The following is a 20,887-nucleotide window of genomic DNA, read 5'->3' on the forward strand; positions in this document are numbered from 1 at the left end:
ATTTCAATCATTTTTAGTTATGCAACTCAATTCACAACATTGTACAACCATTACCACTCTCCACTACTCTCTTTCAAAGGTATAGAACCTCCACTGTGGGTAGCAAGTTTACCAGATTCCTAAATTTATGATCATATATGTGTGTAGGGATATGTGTATGTGTATATAGAAATTTAAATGATACTCCGGTCAAAACTCCCAGGACTGCACACTTAAAACTGGTATTTTTATTGTATGCAAATCACACCTCTATAAAGTTGGCTATTATTGTTTTTCTTTCCAACTTGAAAAAATTTTAATTTCTTAATGAAGCTAAGAAATCATAGTGTGTTCCACATGCATATGAAAAGATACACATAATAAACAAAACATGAAGTAAAAACTAGCAGGTTACCCAGTCCAATAAATCTTAAATTGAATAGGGTTTCAATCTCAACACTCAAGATATTAAAGAAAACTAAACTATTAAATTTTATGTATTGAGAAATTACTATTTGCCAAGCACTGTAATAACTAAAGTTGGTTTTTAAAAGGCATATGTACAACACTTTCAGCCTCCCAAATAGTAATAATAGCTCTGGGTGGAAGATCCAAGTTATTTCTGTTTAACTGCTACATTTGAAGTGGTTGGACTTAACTCTTCATCTTATTTTGCATTCCATTTCTGGAGCAAAGAAAGAAAAAAACTAATAACGTTGGCTCTGCATTTATTGGGGACCAGGTGCTGGCCATGGCCCTTTATCCCTTTAACAAAAGCAATTCCCTCCACAGCCCTATAGAGATGGTTGACCCAATTAAAGAGAAGAAGGATGCTCAGAGAGGCTGGGTAAGTTGACCCAGCACACACAGCTGTCAGGAGACAAAGCTGGCCTTCCAATCCAGCTACACCTGAGTCTGTGTCCTTTCCGCCATACCTGGATGCCTCGAGGCTTGGGCAGATGCTAAATTCTCTGAGCTCATATCAGCCCTTAACAGGCACTTCCATTAAAGGACATATTTATCTCCCTATATTGTGATGACACGCCGATAAATGCCAGTCACCCCTTCTGAAACGTGAATTCCTAGGGCTGGATCCCAGCTCTGCTGCTTATTAACTATGACACCGGCAGCAAGTTATTGGACCTGAGCTTCCGTTCTTCATTCCCTCATCTGTAAAATGGCAATAATTGCAAGAACTTTCTCACAGGGTGGCTGGAAGGAGTCGATGGAAAGCACTCAGCGGAGTGCCAGACACACAATGAACGTGCAAGAAATGAAGCCTGTCGGGTAGCTGAAAGCAGACAACCTGAGGCCAGCCGCGTGTCAACGCCCGCTTCCACACCCAGCCAAAGGCCAGGCACCCACTCAGTGTCAACCAAACCAAGCAGAGCCCATCTGGAGACTCCACACAGCCCTGAGCATGGCCTCGTTTCTGTTCTTGTGTTCACGGGGGCCCTAACTCCCAACCAGCACTGCAGCAGCCTTAGAAAGTGAAATGAAAGTAGCTCAGTCGTGTCCGACTCTTTGCAACCCCATGGACTGCAGCCCATGGAATTCTCCAGGCCAGAATACTGGAGCAGGTAGCCTTTCCCTTCTCCAGGGGAGTTTCCCAAACAAGGGATCGAACCCAGGTCTGCTTTGGAAATTCCCCAGCGGTCCAGTGGTCAGGACCCTGCTCTCACTGCCGAGGGCCTGGGTTCAATCTGGGGATTTTAGTTCATGCATGTTACTACAAACCATGCAGCACAGCAAAAACAAACAAAAAAAAACTGCTTGGAAATAAGACTTTGAAACCCACATTAATGCCCTTCTCAAAGGGACACCACTGAAGGATGGGGGTGGGTCCTCCGGGGGCTTTAGGATGTCAGGACACAGGAGCCCCTCTACCCCACCTCTGATCACTATCACTTGCTGGGGGAAATGACTAGCCTCCCTGTTTCCAGATTCAAGGCAGAAGTAGGTCTGTGTAGACAGAAGGGCAGAAATGACTTCTACGTTCATCACCTGACACTGTGATTTGAACTCAAAGTCCAACACGAGCTTTCTTCTTACCTGTTTCACTGCATCCAGCAGTCGCTCCAGCAGAAACTGTCTTTTCATGTCATTGTTCTGTGTTCCTAGAAGGCAATAGGGCTTAATTAGTTCTGTTTGACATTCACCTTCTACTAAGACTCTCTGACATGCAGCATTTGGCTGTTCTCAGCCAGCATCAACCTTCCCTTTAAAAAAACCAATAACAAGACCACGTATCAATAATCTGCACCAGTACTATGAGGTCTGACCACTTTCCTGTCACTACTTCACAGGAAAGCAACTAAACTCGTGTTCCCCAAATTTGGATGATGTTTCTGGAATGATCTAACTTAAGGGTGTTTCAACCTTGGTGTCACTAACATTTGGATCAGATAACTCTCTGCGATTGCCCTGTGAACTGTTAAGATGTTTGGCAGCATCTCTGGCCACTACCCACGAGATACCATTAGTGCGCGCATGCACACACACACATACACACACACACCAGTTGTGGCAACAAAAATCTCTGGATTCTGCCAGACATCCTCTGGGGAACAGAATTGCCCCCAGTTGAGAACCAATAATCTAACGTAAAACATAGGTTGCCTAGTACGGCAGGCACTGCTGGTTGGCTGACCTCACCATCATCTCTAACATCATTTTCCCACGAAAAACCTAATTACTCAGCCTCTCTTTTAAGGCTGACCTTAAGAAGTTCCAGCTGATGAGATGTAAGCAGAAGAGTGCTGGTAGGGACCTGGGGAAACTGTGCCATCCTTATAAAAGGACAGATGCTAATGGCTTCATTCCTGCTTTCATCCCTCATGCCTGCTTCCTAAACACATTGAGGGAAGCCAGAGCAGCGTCTGCAGGGAAGCCCAAGAGAATCACAAAGACGCCAGCCCTGATGTCACTCTGCCGCTGAACCAACACTAGAAATCTCAGAGCTCTCACAGAACAAATCATTCCATTTGTTCAAGCCCTGTACGTTGGGTGGTTACTTACAGTCAAAAGCATTCCCAACTGATACACATTGCATACACCATTTAAGAGGGTGTGGGGCAAAGCCAACTTCCCAGGTGGCACAGTGGTAAAGAATCTGCCTGCCAATGCAGGAGATGCGGGTTCGATCCCTGGGTTGGGAAGATCCCCTGGAGTAGGAAACGGCAACCTGCTCCAGTATTCTTGTCCATGGAGAATCCCATGGACAGAGGAGCCTGGTGGGCTACAGTCCACGGGGTCGCAAAGAATCAGACGCAGCTGAGCAAATGAGCACAGAGGCAGCTAGGCCACTTCAAAGGCCCAGGCAGAACACCGTCAGAACCACATCTGATGCTCCACAGGGGGCCCGGGGACTCCAATCCACAGAGATGTGGCTACGTATTATGATACACCAGACACTGGACACGGCTGTTTCACAGGAGACCCAAATTTAGGGTTACAAGGGAAGTCAGTGTTGGGACTTCCCTGGTGGTCCAGAGGCTCCCAGAACAGGGGGCCCAGGTTCAACCAGGGAACTAGATCTCACATGCCATAACGAAAAGATCCTGCATGTCCCAACTGAGACCTGGCACAGCCAGATAAATAGACAGATAAATATTGTTTTAAAGAGAGCGCGAGATGCTCAGAGTTCCATCCAAGTCATGCCAGGGCCACCCAGTCGCTAACAACCGTGCCCAGGTGCTGGGCACTTCCTTCACACCAGGCACCAAACTGAGTCCTCTGAACGCACTGCGCCCTGTCATTTCCATGGCCACCCTACCAGCCAGGATCAGGATCCCTGAATCGCAGATGGGGAAACAGAAGCTCAGAGAGGACAAGCAAGAGCACTCGCTGACCCACTCGATATTTGCTGAACTTCTACTGGGTGCCAGGCAATGTTCTAAGTGCTGGGGACACAGGAGTTAAGCGGTATAAAATAGCCACCTTCTCATGGAGTGAAAATGCTATTAGGAAGAAACAAGTGACTCCTAAGTAAACTAACAGAGGAGAAGGTGTTAGAGAGTCATCCTAGGAAGAAAAACCAGATGAAGTGAAGAGACTGGGAGGCAGCTGGAGGGCCACGTCTGCCAGGGCAGTCATGGAAGGCCTCTCTGCACAGGCGACATCCCCGCTGAGCCCTTTATAACGTGGAGGGGCAGTCATGGAAAGTTACGGGAGACCAGCGTTCCAGGAGGAGCAAACAGCCAGCGAAGTGAGGCAAAAACAGCCTGGCTTCCATCTTCCAGGACCTGAAGGAAGTCTCCAGTGACTTAAGCAGAAAGCAGAAAAAGGGAAGCAAAGATCAGAGAGGCAGGCAGGGGCCAGTCACAAAGGCCTCGTGGACCATAATAGCGGGTCCAGGTTTTTGTTCTAATTTGAATACTAGTAGTTGGAACCGTGACCCTAACTGGAGACCATGCCCCTTAAGGGCTATGTCAGGACTATTGCATGGGCTCCTGCCTTACCCCAGGCCTGGAGATTAAACCAGTCCGTAGACTCTCTATGGACACAAAGTAATAAAATTGACTTTTTCCAAACACTGCCACTATAATTTTTTCTGGAAGAGGTCTTGAGAGAGATCAGCCCACGCACCCTTCCCACCAGACCAGAGGCCATCTTGAAGCATCTTTCAGGATGGCTAGAAACCCCACCTGCCTGAGGCCCCCACATACACCTCTATCAACACACCCTGCTCCTCACACAGCTGGTGGGCGAGTTTCCGCTCTTCTCCCTCTAACACCAGAATGGGGAAGGCAGCTTTGCTTTCTTCCTTTTTCCAAGTACTGCACCCAACAACTCTACTTGCCCTTGGGCAATGCCAGCTGAAAACTTGACAAGGTTATCCCCCCTGAAGTGCTTTTGCTATTTTTTATGATCACGAAAGTAATTCGTGTTTTAGAATTACCATACACAACCCAGCACTTCTGGGTGTACGCTCGAAAGAACTGAGAGCGCGGTCTTGAAGAGCTATTTACATGCTTATGTTCATAGCAGCGTTATTCACAGTAGCTAAAATGTGGAAGCAACTCCTGTGTACATCAACAGATGAATGCAGACGCCAAATGTGGCACGCACGTACAATGGGTATTATTCAGCCTTCAAAGGCAAGGCAACTCTGCAGTATGCTGCAACACAAACGAGCCTTGGAGAACATCGTGCTAAGTGAAATAAACCAGACACAAAGAGAGAAAACACTGTATGATTCCAGTTACATGAGATACTACGAGTAATCAAAATCATAAAGAAAGAAAGCATCATGGTGGTTGTCAGGGGAGGCAAGGGAAGAGAATGGGGGTTAGAGTTTCATAGCTACACATCTACACTTTTAGAAGATGAAGAGAGGCCTGGGGATGGGCGGGGGTGACGGCCACACAACAGTCAGAAGGTATTTAATGCCACCAAACTGTACACTTAAAAATGCTTAAGATGGGGACCTCCCTGGTGGTCCAGACTAAGACTCCCTGCTCCCAATGCAGGGGGCCCAGGTTCGATCCCCAGGCATAACTAATCATGCCACAGCTAAAGATCGCGTGTGCTGCAACCAAGACCCAAAGCAGGCAAATAAAATAAAAAAAAATAAATATTAGGGGCTTCCCTGGTGGCTCAGTGGTAAAGTATCCACCTGCCAATGCAGGAGACGGGGGTTTAATCCCTGATCTGAGAAGATCCCACATGCCGCAGAGCAACTAAGCCCACGTGCCACAACTACCGAGCCTGTGACCTAAAGCCCGGGAACCACAATTACTGAAGCCCAGGCACCCTAAAACCTGTGCTCTGCAACAAGAGAAGCTACCACAATGAGAAGCCTTCGCATCGCAACTAGGGAGCAAATCCCGCTCATCACAACTAGAGAAAAAGCCCCACACAGCGAGGAAGCCCCAGCAGAGCCAAAAGTAAATAAACAAATATTCCAAAAATGGTGAAAATGGCAAATTTTATGTTACATGCAGTTCACCACGATTTCTTTTTTACCACGATTTTTTTATAAAGTAATTCATGTGAAGAAATACAGTAACAACAAATCGGGGGTGGGGGAGAGAATATGTACAAAGAAAGTAAAAATCTCCATCAACTCATTACTGATCATTGTTAGTACCGTAATTCAAATCTCCCGGGGTCTTGGCTAAAAGGCAGGTTCTAATTCAAGGGCTGGGTGGGGCCTGGGGCTCTAACCTCACAAGCTCCCACGTGATGCTGCTGGTTCCTGACGCACACGGGAAGAGTGAGGACAGAGTGCCTACCCCTAGCGAGGACCCCAGAGCTGTCCTACGGAATCTGCGACTGCTTTCCTGGAGCAGTCGGCAGCCTTTCCTGCCTCACCCTGAAAAGCCTCTCTGCGGTGGGTAGAAAGCCTGCTCTCCAAAAAAAAACAGCCCACCACGCACCCTCCCCAGACAAGAAGTGCACTTGAAGGAAACGATCCTGACCCCTGGAGGGGTGCCCATGACCATCCTAGCCCTGAATGGGATGAAGAGACCCGCGTCTCCCAGGGCAGGGGCAGCACGGGTGCCCTTGGCAACATCCACCGATGGCAGGAGGCGCCCAGGAGGCCCAGAGCCACAAGGCGCCGTGGAAGGAGTGCTGGAGGGAAGTCAGAGGCATCAAGAGCCCTCATTCCGGACGGGCTGCTTGCTGGCCCCGTGACGGGGACAGTCACTTCCCTTCTCGGGGCACTGGTTTCTGCATGAGATCATACCCTCCAAGCTCTGCAGTGTGCAAACCTGGGGCCTCTGCTCTGAGACAGGGAGGCAGAACAATGCTACCGGGCTCTTTCCTACCTTCTCCAGGGACCAAGAGGAGAACACAGGCCTCTTGGGCCTGTATCCCAGGGCAAGAGGAGCGGGAGCAGGTGCCACCTACTGAGCCTCATGGTGGGCAAAGCCCATGAAGTGGCCAGCATCAAATCCTTCAGGGCTTCCCAGGTGGCTCAGAGGTAAAGAATCCACCTGCCAATGCAGGAAATGAGGGTTTGATCCCTGGGGTGGAAGATGCCCTGGAAGGAAAAGGCAACCTATTCCAGTATTCTTGCCTGGGAAATCCCACTGACAGAGGAGTCTGGTGTGCTACAGTCCACAGGGTCACACAGAGTCCGACACGACTGAGTGGCTGGGTACACACGCACGCACACACATCTAATCCTTCACGAAGCAGGAAAGGTGGGCTCCACTCAACAGAGCACTGAGGCTGAGAGGGAAAGACCTTCACTTACGGCCACTGCTCATGGAGGGATTCAAGTTCAAGTCCACTGATTGGGCCATTTGTTAAATCCTGCTCACCCTCAACCTGTAAGAAACCTGCAGTGACAGCCCCAGTGCCAATTCAGGAGCGATTTCTCTATAAAATCCCAGCCGTTCTGCTTCCTTCCTTCTGCAACAATGGCCCTGAGTCAACACTATCAGTCAGATAAGCCAGAACAGGCTTCCTTTTCTAAATTTAAAAAAAAAAAAAAAAGGAGTAGAGTTGATTTACAATACCGTGTGAGTTTCAGGTGTACCAGCAAAGTGATTCACAGAACAGGCTTCTTTTTAATTTCTTGTTGAAGTGAAAGTGTTAGCTGCTCAGTTGTGACCGACTCTTTGTGACCCCATGGGCTGCAGCCCGCCAGGCTCCTTTGTCCATAGAATTCTCCAGGCAAGAATACTAGAGTGGGTTGCCATTCCCTTCTTCAGGGGTTCTTCCCGGCCCAGGGATCAAACCTGGTCTCCGGCATTGCAGGTAGATTCTTTACCGTCTGAGCCACCAGGGAAGCCCAATTTCTTGTGAAAGCACCATCAAAATGAAAGCAGAACGTGAGAGGCGCCCCAGGGAATGCCCCCAGGGGTCCCCAAACGTGTCAGGGAAATGCAGTGGTCCCCTGGAGCTCTAACTCAGAAATCATCTGCGATGAAAATCAGTCACCCAGTTCACCCGCCTCCCTGTTGTCTCTCATGGGTAGAAGCCTTCAGATCCCACACTAATTTTTCCCCACAAACCTCCAGCCTTCAGTGACCTCCTAGGAAGGCAGAGCAGGGGTTAAGAATAGCGAAGGTCACCAGCTGAGTGACCACGGACAAGTTACTTAACTTCTCTGCACCTCCCACGATTAGTAAATGAGTGAAGAGGTATCACGCACCTAGAACAGTACCTGGTATACACCAAGCACTTTATACATGTTGACTATGGTTGCTGTCGTTGTGGGCAGCCCTATATCCCAGAGGCCTAAGACCTCTGGTTCTAAGAAGTACTTTCACCTGGACCACGGGCAAAGCAATCCAATCCAGGCCTCTGTGGCTGTGGCCCAGCGGAGTACGGAGGTGAAAACGCATCTCTGGCATCTGGGGAGGGGAAAACCAGCAAGATGCCCCCAAGGTGTATATTCCTTCTCCCGTCCCTGTCAAAATCCAGGAGGTCAAGGCAAACATGGCTCCTGTCCACAGAGGAGTCCAGCCACTTGGCCAAGGCTGCAGAGACACTGCCACAGCAGTGCTTCCTCACCTCTCTACGCAGTAGCAGAGGGAAAGTCATTTCTCTGGTCTAAGGCCCACCCTTGGGCTTCCCCAGTGGCTCAGCAGTAAAGAATCTGTGGGTTCGATCCCTGGGTCGGGGAGATCCCCTGGAGAAGGAAACGGCCACCCTCGCCAGTATTCTTGCCTGGAGAATCCCATGGACAGAGGAGCCTGGTGGCCTATGATCCATGGGTTCGCAAAGAGTCAGACACGACTTAGGGACTCAACAACAACAACGTCAGCCTTGGCAATGCACTCAGCGGGTACAAGGTATAAGAAAAGAAGATGGCAGGGTTCTCTGGGGGCCAGGGGTCAGGGAGCAAAGCACTGCTGAGACCCTGGTCTGCTGACCTTCCACGCCACACTGCTGGCCTGCTGGGGGCCAGGGGAAGGATTTTGGTGGTGGCTTAAGTCACTTAAGTCGTGTCCAACTCTTTGCAACCCCATGGGCTGTAGCTCACCAGGTTCCTCTGTCCATGGGATTTCCCAGGCAAGAATATTACAGTGGGTTGCTATTTCTTTCTCCAGGGAATTTCCCAATGCAGTGATCGAACTCAGGTCTCCTGCATTGCAAGTGGTCTCCTGGACTGCAGGCAGATTCGTTACCAACTGAGCTACCAGGGAAGGCGGGAACTTGAGCTGTGTTTTAAAAAAAAATAGGAAGACAACTTCTTTGGTGATCCACTTGTTAGGGATTCACTTGCCCATACAGGGGACGTGGGTTTGATCCCTGGTCCAGAAAGACACCACATGTCTCTGAAAATCCAAGCACCACAACGAGTGAAGCCCGTGCACCCTGGAGCCCATGCTCCACAACGAGAGAAAAGGCCACATGCAGCAACTAAGACCCAGCGCAGCCAAAAACAAACAAATAAATAATTTTAAAAAACAGGAAAGGCTAGAAGAGGAAAATCCACACTGAGAGAACACAACTGCTTAATGGGTACAGGGTGTCCTCTGGGGGTGAGGAAGGTGTTTAGGAACTAGACGGACGTGGTGAGTGCATGACATTTCCCATGTGCTAAATTGCCCCCGAACTGTTTGTTTTTAAACAGTTCAAAATTGTTAACTGGTTAACTATTTTTATAATGCTTAAATTTCTAATTTCACAACTGCTTGTTGTTTTAATTGTATTAAAAGCATTCAGGGTTTCACACTGTGGTGGCAGTTAAGTCACTAGTATCTGACTCTTTGTGACCCCCATGGACTGTAGCCCGCCAGGCTCTTCTGCCCACGGGATCTCCCAGGCAAGAATACCGGAGTGGGGTGCTGTTCCCTTCTCCAGGGGATCTTCCCCACCCAGGCCTCCTGCATTACAGGCAGATTCTGTACCAACCGAGCCACCAGGAAAGTCCAAAGAAAAGCTTCCCTGACATTAGGGTATCTGAATTTCACCTCAATAAGAAAATACTTTGTGGGAAGGACAGTAGACAAAGCCCATTCGAAGCCAAAGGAGCCACCACATCAGGCGTCCCCTAGGGGTGGGACAGGACTCCAGACAGCGCCCAGCCCCCCACGGAAACACAGGGTGGAAACGCCAAGCTCACTCCTCTTTCAAGGCTCTGATTACACTGAGGGGAGGCAGTGTCTGTCAGATGTATCAGTCAGGCTCCTAACAGGAAGTGCCCGGCACTCTCAAGTGAGGAGAATTCAAGGAGGTTTACTTAATACAAGGGATCCCTGCAGAGGAGTAGGCTTCCCAGGTGGCTCAGTGGTAAAGAATCTGCCCGCCAATGCAGGAGCCACAGGTTCAGTTCCTGATCCGGGAAGAGCCCACATTCCTCAGAGCACTAAGCCCGAGCACCACAACTGTTGAGCCTGTGCTCTAGAGCCCAGGAGCTGTAACTACTGACGTCCAAGCGCCCCTGAGCCCACGCTCTGCAAAAAGAGAAGCCGCCACAAAGAGACGCCTGTGCACACAAGTGGAGAGGAGCCCCCGCTCGCCGCTAGAGAAAAGCCCACGCAGCAGCCAAGACCCAGCAAAGCCAATAAATACAGAAATCATTTTTAAAAGACTGGGGCTCAGTTCTCTGGTCCCCCAAGTGGCTGCTTTAAATGGAGAGGTCTCGGGACTTCCCTGGTGGTCCAGTGGTTAAGACCCTGAGCTTCCACTTCAGGGGGCACGGGTCTGATCCCTGGACAGGGAACTAAGACCCCACGTGCAGCGTGGCAAAAGACAGAAGGAGAAAAAGGAAGGAAGAAGGAAGGAATGGAGGGAGGGAGGGGGGAAGGGAGAAAGACAGAGAGACAGAAACAGAAAGAAAGGGAGGGAAAGAGGAGGGAAGCAAGGAAAGAAGGAAGGGAGACGACCCGAACGGCCAGGACACAGCAGCAGCCTCGAGTGTGCAAGGCGCAGTGAATGAGTGAAGCCCCAGCTCTGGCTGCATCAGCAACGATCAGATAAAACGGAGAGTCATTCACCCCCAAAGTCGGGGCGCCGATTCCCAGTGTTGTTGGGTAAAGCGGCGCAGGTGGACGCGAACAAAAGGACAGGCTGTCCGCCACCACACAATGGAAAGAGGCAGGCTGTGCTGGGAGGCAGATGGGCTCAGGCCGTCCAAGTGGACTTGTGATGCCTGAAAACAAAGACTGGGTCAACAGTGGACTCACAAACAGGCAAAGAATTTGCTCTAGAGCAGAGGTCGGCACATATTTTCTATAGAGAGCAAAATGGTAAATATTTTTGGCTTTTCAAGCCAGACGGTCCCTGTTAAAGCTACTTAATTCTGCCATCAGAGGGCAAAAGCAGCCAGAGGCAACAGCTAGAACAGGTGTGGCTGGGTTCCAATAAAGCTTTATTTACAAAACAGGCTGTCAGCCCAGTTGGCCAATCTTTGCCATAGGAAAAATGCAGCTGCAAACACCATGAAGAGAAAGTGTATCTTCCCTCGTGGTCGGAGAAATGCAGACTCTAAGTTTTCCACGTCAGCCACCACGTGTTACCACTGTACACCTACTAAATTCACCAAGAAACGTTTACAATGAAATTCCCCACTTGCTGGCAAGTGAAGTGAAAGTCACTCAGTCGTGTCCAATTCTCTGCGACCCCATGGACTATACAGTCCATGGAATTCTCCAGGCCAGAACACTGGAGTGGGTAGCCTTTCCCTTCTTCGGGGGATCTTCCCAACCCAGGGATTGAACCCAGGTCTCCTGCATTGCAGGCGGATTCTTTACCAGCTGAACCACAAGGGAAGCTCCAGGGAAACACAATGATCAGAATGGCCATCATCAGAAAGTCGACAAGTAACAGATGCCAGAGAGGGTGTGGAGAAAAGGGAATCCTCCTACACTGTTGATGGGAATGTAAATTGGTACAGTGTGGAGGTTCCTCAGAAAACTCAAAATAGAAATATCATATGATCCAACAATCCTACTCCTGGGCATATACCTGGACAAAACTGTAATTCCAAAAGATACGTGCACCCCTATGTTCACATAGGGTGAACTATTAACAACTGCCAACACATGGAAACAACCTAAATCTCCATCCACAGATGAATGGGTAAAGATGTGGTGCATATATACAATGGAATACTACTCAGTCATAAAAAAAGAATGAAATAATGCCATCTGCAGCAACATGGATGGAATTAGAGATTACCACACTAAGTGAAGTAAGTCAGAAAGAGAAATACCATATGATATCAATTATGTGGAATCTAAAATCTGGCAAAGGACTTCCCTGCTGGTGCAGTAGATGAGATTCACCTGCCAATGCAGGGTACACAGGTTTGATCCCTGGTCCAGGAAGATTCCACATGCCATGCAGCAATTAAAGCCCATGAGCCACAACTACTGAGCCCGTGATCCAAAGCCTGCGAGCCACAACTACTGAGTCCGTGTGCCTAAAGCTTGTGCTCCACAAGAGAAGCCACCACAATGAGCAGCCTGCAGAGCAGCCCCTGCTTGCCACAACTGGAGAAAGCCCACGCAAAGCAACGAAGACCCAGACAAAAATATCTATTTAACTATATCTACAAAACAGGAACAGATTCACAGACACAGAGAACAGACACGTGGTTGCCAAGGGGGTGCGAGTGGGCGAGGGAAGGACTGGGCCTGTGGGATTAGCAGATGGAAACTATTATATACAGAGAGTGCATCAATCCTACTCCTAGGCATATATCTGGGGAAAACTCTAATTCAAAAAGATAACTGCACCTCTATGTTCACAAAGGCACTATTTACAACAGCCAGGATATGCAAGAAGCATAAATGTCCATTGATAGATGAATGGATAAAGATTTAGTACTGACTTCCCTGGTGGTCCAGTGGCCAAGACTCTGCACTCTCAATGCAGGAGGCAGGGGATCAATCCCTGGTCAAGGAACTAGATCCCACATGCCACAACTAAAGATCCAACATGCTGCAACAAAGACTGACGATTCCGTGAGCTGCAAACATCCGTCGCAGCCAAATTAATTTGAAAAAGAAGATGTGGTACATATATACCATGGAATACTACTCAACCATAAAGAAGAATGAAATATTGGCATTTGCAGCAATATGGATAGACCCAGAGATTATCATACTAAGTGAGGTCAAGATAGAGAAAGACAAATATCCTATGGTACCACTTATATCTGGAATCTTCAAAAATGATGCAAATGAACTTAATTACAAAACAGAAACAGACTCACAGACAGAAAACAAACATAGGTCTACCAAAGGGGAAAGGCAGGGGGTTTGGTTCAATTCCGTTCAGTCGCTCAGTCGTGTCTGACTCCTTGTGACCCCATGGACTGCAGCACGCCAGGCCTCCCTGTCCATCACCAACTCCTGGAGCTTGCTCAAACTCATGTCCATCAAGTCAGTGATGCCATCCAACCATCTCACCCTCTGTCACCCCCTTCTCCTCCTGCCTTCAATCTTTCCCAGCATCAGGGACTTTTCCAATGAGTCAGTTCTTCGCATCAGGTAGCCAAAGTATTGGCATTTCAGCTTCGACATCAGTTCTTCCAATGAATATTCACGATTGATTTCTTTTAGGATTGACTGGTTTGATCTCGATGCAGTTCAAGGGACTCTAAAGAGCCTTCTCCAACACCACAGTTCAAAAGCATCAATTCTTCAGTACTCAGCTTTCTTTATGGTCCAACTCTCACATCTCACATGTACATTTACTTGTATGCAGGTCAAGAACTGTTGCTTCTTGACCTGCATACAGATTTCTCAGGAGGCAGGCAAGGCAGTCTGGTCCAACTCTCACATGTATATTTTCTAGTACATGACTACTGGAAAAACCATAGCTTTGACTAGATGGACCTTTGTCAGCAAACTAATGTCTCTGCTTTTTAATATGCTGTCTAGGTTGGTCGTAACTTTTCTTCCAGGAAGCAAGTGTCTTTTAATTTCACGGCTGCAGTCACCATCTGCAGTGATTTTGGAGCCCAAGAAAATAAAGTCTGTCACCATGTCCATTGTTTCCCCATCTATTTGCCATGAAGTGATGGGACTGGATGCCATGATCTTCGTTTTTTGAATGTTGAGTTTTAAGCCAGCTTTTTCATTCTCCTCTTTCACTTTCATCAAGAGGCTCTTCAGTTCTTCTTCACTTTCTGCCATAAGGGTGGTGTCATCTGCATATCTGAGGTTATTGATATTTCTCCCAGCAACTTATTCCAGCTTGTGCTTCATCCAGCCTGGCATTTCACACAATGTACTCTGCATAGAAGTTAAATAAGCAGGGTGACAATATACAGCCTTGACATGCTCCTTTCCCAATTTGGAATCAGTCCATTGTTCCATGTCCGGTTCTAACTGTTGCTTCTTGACCTGCATACAGATTTCTCAGGAGGCAGGTAAGGCGGTCTGGTATTCCCATCTCTTAAAGAATTTTCCACAGTTTGTTGTGATCCACACAGTCAAAGGCTTTGGTGTAGTCAATAAAGCAGAAGTACATGTTTTTCTGGAACTCTCTTGCTTTTTCTATGACCCAACAGATGTTGGCAATTTGATCTCTGGTTCCTCTGCCTTTTCTAAATCCAATTTGAACATCTGGAAGTTCTTGGTTCACGTACTGTTGGAGCCTGACTTGGAGAATTTTGAGCATTACTTTGCCAGCATGTGAGATGAGTGCAGTTGTGCAGTAGTTTGAGGGGGGGATAAATTAGGAGTTTGGGATTAACAGATACACACTACTATATATAAAGTAGATAAACAACAAGGTCCTACTATATAGCATGGGGAACTATATTCAATATCTTATGACCTATTATGTAAAAAAGAATACACATATAACTGAATCATTTTGGTATACATCTGAAACTAGAACATCATAAATCAATTATATTTCAATCTATTTGAAAAAAAAAATGGAATTCCCCACTGCAGGTAAAGCTTCAGGGAAACAGGAATGAACTACTGGTAATGAGGAGTGGTTCAGAGTCCCAGAAAGCAAGGTATAGGAAACACCAAAAGCTACAAGAATGTCAAAGCACCTTCGTGACCCCTGGGAACCTAAACTAAGGAGGAAAAGGGTGGAGGGGGTGGAAGGGGGTGGGGTGCAGCGCGGGCTATGAGGAAAGTAACAACACTCACATTCATCGCTAACTCTTTTTTTTTTTTAATATTTATTTATTTACTTGGCTACGTGGCATCTTAGTTTCAGCATGCAGGACCCCAGCAGATCCCAACTAACACAGGCTTAGTTGCTCTGCGGAATATGGGATCTCACTTCCCTGACCTGAGAGAGAACCCACATCCCCTGCATTGCAAGTTGGATTCTTAATCACTGGACCACCAGGGAAGCAAGCCCCCATCACTCACTTTCATTTCCATCTTCTGATGTGGGAATTAAGAGTCAGAGAAGTTCATGGACTTCCCTGGTGGCACAGTAGATAAGAAAGGTCCGGGAAGATCCCACATGCCTTGGAGCAACGGAGCCCGTGGGCCACAGCTACTGAGCATGTGCGCCAGGGCCCTCATGATGCAACTAGTGAGCCCACAGGCCACAACGGACGGGCCGCTGTGCCTCAACCACTGAAGCCTGCGCGCCTTAGAGCCTGCAGGTCGCAGCGACTGAAGCCCCTGTGCCTGGAGCCTGAGCTCACAAGAGAAGCCCCCGCAATGAGAGGCTCGCGCACCGCAATGCGAGACCAGCCTCGCTCTCCACGACCAGAAAAAGCCCGAGTGCAGCAATGAAGCCAAAAAACAAAATAACATAAACCAATAAAGAGTCAGAGTTCAAAACCTCCCCAGGTTCTTCAAGTAGGGAGTTAAATGCAGGACTGCGTGAGCTCACATCACTTTCCACTGCAACATGACCCCTGCCTAAACCCAGGGTCAGGGGCGCAGAATTTTCCAGCAGTGTTCTGGCACAGGGGTCAGCAAACGACAGCCCCTAAGCCAATCCAAGCCACTGCAGTTCTTCTAAATAAAGTTTTATTGGAACACAGCCACGTCCTTTCACTTACGTATCGCCTATGCTGCTTTTGTACAACAGCGATGTGTAGCTGGGACGGAGACCAGATGGCCCGCAAAGCACAAAATATTTACTATCTGGCCCTTTACAGAAAACGTTTGCCAGCTCCGTCCCAGAACATTAAAAATTGAATTTACTATCTTTTCCTGCACTAGGAGAAAGGTTAAGTAACTGCGGCACATCAATTTAGTGGAATGTTATGCAATTTTAAAGAACTGTGAGGAGAAAGAACACGGGAAAATGTTATAATAAGTGGAAACACTAATTCAAGTGTAGATTCAATGCAGTTGGGTGAAATGCGTGTGCTCTGAACACAGTCAGGCCTTCCCTGGTGGCTCGGATGGTAAAGAATTTGCCTGCAATGCACAGAGAGAAGTGAATGCCTAAAAATATAAACAGTTAATACGCTAGAAAGGTAAATATATTGGTCTATTATGTTTTCATAATAGTCTTTGGTGTCATTTTGGAGTTTTGCTTAATTTTTTTAAGGAGAAGGAGGAAACTGCAGATTCCAAAATATTCCGACACAGGTAAGGAGAAATGACATGCTGAGGACAAGTTTCCCCCCATCGTGGGAAGCAGGCGAAGGGTGGCGGGGCAGGGAGCAGAAGGCTCTGAGATGGACAGATGGACAAGCTGAAGTCAGGGAGGGGAAGGGTCCTCCCTCCCCCTGGGGGCCTCAGCTGCTTCTCCCACACCCCTTCCCAACTCTGCAAAAGGAATTCTGACCCGTCCAGCAGCTCAGGAGCCTCTCTCCTCCCTCGGGTCTCTGCTGAAACAGAACCTTCCGGTGAGGCCTTCCTTGAGCACCCCGCTCCCAATTGCAAGAGCCCTCCCCCTTCAGTTCAGCCCTCATTCTTCAGATGACAGGTGGGATGGATGCCACCCTTGGGCTCTGGACTGGGCAGAGGACCCAGGCCTGGGCAGCTAGGGCCACGGTAACGGGTCGGTTCCAGGATGGCTGCACAACAAGCCAGACAGCTTTGAATGAGCCCCAGGATTTCTGCTGGAGCAATTGGGAAAGGCCTGCCCTGCTCGGGTGTTGCTACATTGTAGGATGTGACCCAAGAGCTGCTGGTGGCCCTCTTGCCTCCACGGTGGGGAGGCTGCCTGAGCGTGAAGCCAACAGAGATGAAGGTAGTAGCCAGCTGGACAGAAAGGTAGTCCTGATGACTCTCTAAGCGCCAGCTGAGCCTGAAGATGCCTACGCTAGACCTTCCCAGCACAAGATGCTTTAAACTCCCATTGAGGACTCCCTTGGCGGTCCAGTGGTTAAGAATCCGCCTGCCAGTGCAGAGGACAGGGGTTCGATCCCAGATCCAGGAAGACTCCACATGCCACAGGGCAACTAAGCTCATGTGCCACAACTACTGAAGCCCGCCAGCCGCGATTACTGGGCCGGTGCTCGCAACTAGAGTAGCCCCTGCTTGTCACAACTAGAGAAAGCCCGAGCACTGCAACAAAGACCCGGTACAGCCACAAATAATTAAATACACAGAATTATGTCCAGTTAAAAACAAATACATTCCCAGTGTCCGGAATCAGCTTCCACCACATGCAATTAAAGAGTCCTGGTTAACACATGCATTACTCTAACTTTGGGTACATTCATTCGAGTCCCTTCAACAAACACTGATAGTACAGCCTTTTGCCACGTGACGGAAGATGCGCCAAACTGTCACCCGATAAAAGGCTGCTGAATGCTGAACCCTGAATTTCCGGCCGGACTCTGCTGCGACTAGCACCTCACTCTCACTGGTAGCACTTTAAACAAGACTTTGGCAGAAACGGAAATCAAGAATCATCAATACTTTCACGTTAAAGCTATTTCAGGCAACTTATCCTGAAGCCATCATTGAAAGAAAAGAAGACTACCTTGAACAAAAATGTTCACTGCATCATTACTTAGAGGGAAAAAGAAAAAGGGACTTTCTTGGTGGTCCAGTGGTAAAGAATTTGCCTTCCAATGCAGGGGATACGGTTCAATCCCTAGTCAGGGAATCAAGACCCCACATGCCATGGAACAGCTGAGCCCGCGCGGCACAGCCAGAGAAGCCCGCACACTGCAGTTGGTGACGCCTGTGCGCCGCAAAGAAGACCCAACGCAGCCAGAAAACGGGAAAAGAAAAGATAGAGGGGGTGGATAACGTTCCACAAGTCAGTGGGTTAAAAATTATGTCACATGCCTAATGATGGATTACTGATGGATTGTGAAGTCCAAAAAAGCAATCGATATGAAGACCACATAGTAATGTGATAAAGTTTTATTCAGCAATGTTAAGGGTAAAAGCAAAATGCGAATTTATGTGATAGTGCTAAAATTCCTTTAGCCTATGTCAGTGTTTCTCAAGCTTTTTCTCCTTCCCTCCTAGGATCCTTCCTAGACACTTTTTTCTTCATCACTCCCGCCATGAAATCTCAATACCACAGATAATCTGTACGTCACACAGATCTGTGCCTTAGACACAAGAGCAGATGTTTCACCTCCACAGGGGGTGATATCACCCACTGAAAACTCACAGCTGATATGCAGGCAGGATGGGAGCTGCTTTATCTGGGATTTTGTGGTGTTGGAGAAGACTCCTGAGAGTCCCTTGGACTGCAAGGAGACCCAACCAGTCAATCCTCAAGGAAATCAACACTGAATATTCACTAGAAGGACTGACGCTAAAGCTGAAGCTACAATACTTTGGCCACCTGATGTGAAGAGCCAACTCACTGGAAAACTCCTGATGCTGGCAAAGACAGAAGGCGAAAGGGTAGCAGAGGATGAGATAGCTGGATGGCATCACCGACTCAGTGAACATGAATCTGAGCAAACTCCCAGAGATGCAAAGGACAAAGAAGCCTGGCATGCTGCAGTCCGTAGGGTTGCAAAGAGTCGGACACGACTTAGCGATGGAACAACAACAACAACAAATGTCACGTTGCCAGAATTCAGAGAATCCAGTTTCAAAATTCAAGCCCTCTGAGCTTTTGACTTCCTGTTGGTCACCCAGGCACAGCTATGCGACAGGGAAGTGGGAGTGGAGATCCATGGAACTGAGCCCATTGCCACTTGCTTACAAGGGAGGCAGTCAAATGTCTGCTGACAGCAGGACACTTTCTTCTCACAATCTGCTGTAACAGATCAGCCCAGGGCTTTCATTTGGGGATGGGGGGAGCTACGCGTGTGATATCATCACCTTTTCTGCCTTGAATGAAAATCACAGCTGTTCTCTTTTCCATTCACTCATTTCAGCTCATTATTTTTTTTTAAACCACTTTTTTTAATTGAAGTATAGGCAATTTACAATGTTCTGTTAGTTTCAGGTATATAACAAAGTGATTCAGATATACAATATATATAACCATCTGAGCCACCAGGGAAACCCATATATTATATATATATTATATATATATACACACACACACACACACATGCTCTTTTTCATATTCTTTTCTATTATAGGCTCCTTACAGTTGATTAAAAGATACTGAATATAGTTCCCTGTGCTATACAGTAGGTCCTTATTGTTAATTATTTTATATATAGTAGTATCTAGCTGTTAATCCTAAACTCCTAATTTATCTTCCCCCAACCCTGCCATCAGCCAATCCTTTATTCCAAATACAAGCCACTGCTGGAGATGAGGTAGTCAATGCCAGAGAGAAAATCATGACCTTCAACATTCCAGGAAAATTAGAAAAAGCTGCCAGAATGTACCTAAACATCAGGCAAGACACAGCAGTAAACTACCCACTAAGCCCCCAAACTCTGGTATTTCAGCCCCTTAGAGAGTGTCTGTTTCACTCATTATTTGACCTCTCTGGGTCTGGCTTTCCCCAGACCTTGAAGCCAGGATTTCAGGGTCTTTCTAATGTAAGAAGGATTCATGACAGAATAATTACTGATTGAAATGAGTCCCAAGGAGCTTCAAACATAAAGTCTTACCAAAAACAGTGCCTGAGAACCAGAATAATGACTTTCTGCCCCTACAAGTTCTACTTTTCCCAGTGACAGCAAAAGCATTATCTGAAAATCAGAATGCCTTAGCTGATAGAGGCTGGTGATCAAGTATTCCTACCTACCAGATTCTTTAACGAGAAACAAGCAAATCATGACACTATTGTGCTGAGACAACCACCCACATCTGGCAGGTAGCCATCATCCTGGCAACCTGTGTCCTTCTACACACATACACGAATCCATACACACTGCTTTACGAGCACATCTCAATGTACATCAAGGCACATACCTTAGGTATAATTCTGCACCCTGCTTCTTTTCAGAGAACACTAGAGTTAAGATATTGGAGAAGGCAATGGCACCCCACTCCAGTACTCTTGCCTGGAAAATCCCATGGACGGAGGAGCCTGATGGGCTGCAGTCCGTGGGGTCGCTAAGAGTCAGACATGACTGAGCGACTTCACTTTCACTTTTCACTTTCATGCATTGGAGAAGGAAATGGCAACCCACTCCAGTGTTCTTGCCTGGAGAATCCCAGGGACGGGGGAGCCTAGTGGGCTGCCGTCTATGGGGCCGCACAGAGTCGGACACGACTGAAGCGACTTAGCAGCAGCGTTAAGATATAGTCATGCTAATGTGTATAAATCTGTTTTATTCCTTTAACATCTTTGAGGTTTCCCACCATGTGACCATACCACACACACGTGTCCACTCCCCTATCAGTGGTCATCTTAGTTGTTTTTGGCCCCATGATGCCCATTTATCTTGTGCGTGCATTACCTAACGATTCCACTTCCTGGTTATTTGCACTTAATGTATTGGGCCTTGTAGCCATCTGACCTCTGCCTCTACTGGAACACTTTCAACTACAAAAACACAGCAAACTCTAATTGCCAATTTACAGGCTATGTGAGAGACTAAGAAACATGTCAATGAACCACACCAAAAGGATGCCATCAGCAAAATCCCACCAAAGTGTTTCCTTCAATAAAAATGTCAGGGGGGGCAAAAAGAGAGAGAGAGATGAAAGAGGAATCCATAGTTTAAAAACAG

At 47.6% G+C, this 20,887-nt stretch overlaps 1 protein-coding gene across 6 annotated transcripts in view; it reads right to left on the reverse strand.

Moving 5' to 3' along the window:
• SNX29 (sorting nexin 29) overlaps positions 1-20,887 on the reverse strand; it is a 579,583-nt gene that overhangs the window by 554,365 nt on the left and 4,331 nt on the right. For 5 of the 6 annotated variants that reach the window (XR_006267027.1, XM_043455630.1, XM_043455632.1 and 2 more), the window contains exon 2: positions 2,032-2,096. Coding sequence is in view for 4 of the 6 variants with exons in the window: in XM_043455630.1 (XP_043311565.1) it covers positions 2,032-2,096 (65 nt within the window). In the remaining 2 variants the exon portion in view is untranslated. Of the gene's footprint in view, positions 1-2,031; positions 2,098-20,887 lie in introns of those variants that run through there. The other variant, XM_043455631.1, reaches the window with a different exon arrangement.

The sequence above is a fragment of the Cervus canadensis genome, chromosome 32, assembly GCF_019320065.1.
Source record: "Cervus canadensis isolate Bull #8, Minnesota chromosome 32, ASM1932006v1, whole genome shotgun sequence".
In the NCBI taxonomy this organism is placed as follows: Eukaryota; Metazoa; Chordata; class Mammalia; order Artiodactyla; family Cervidae; genus Cervus; species Cervus canadensis.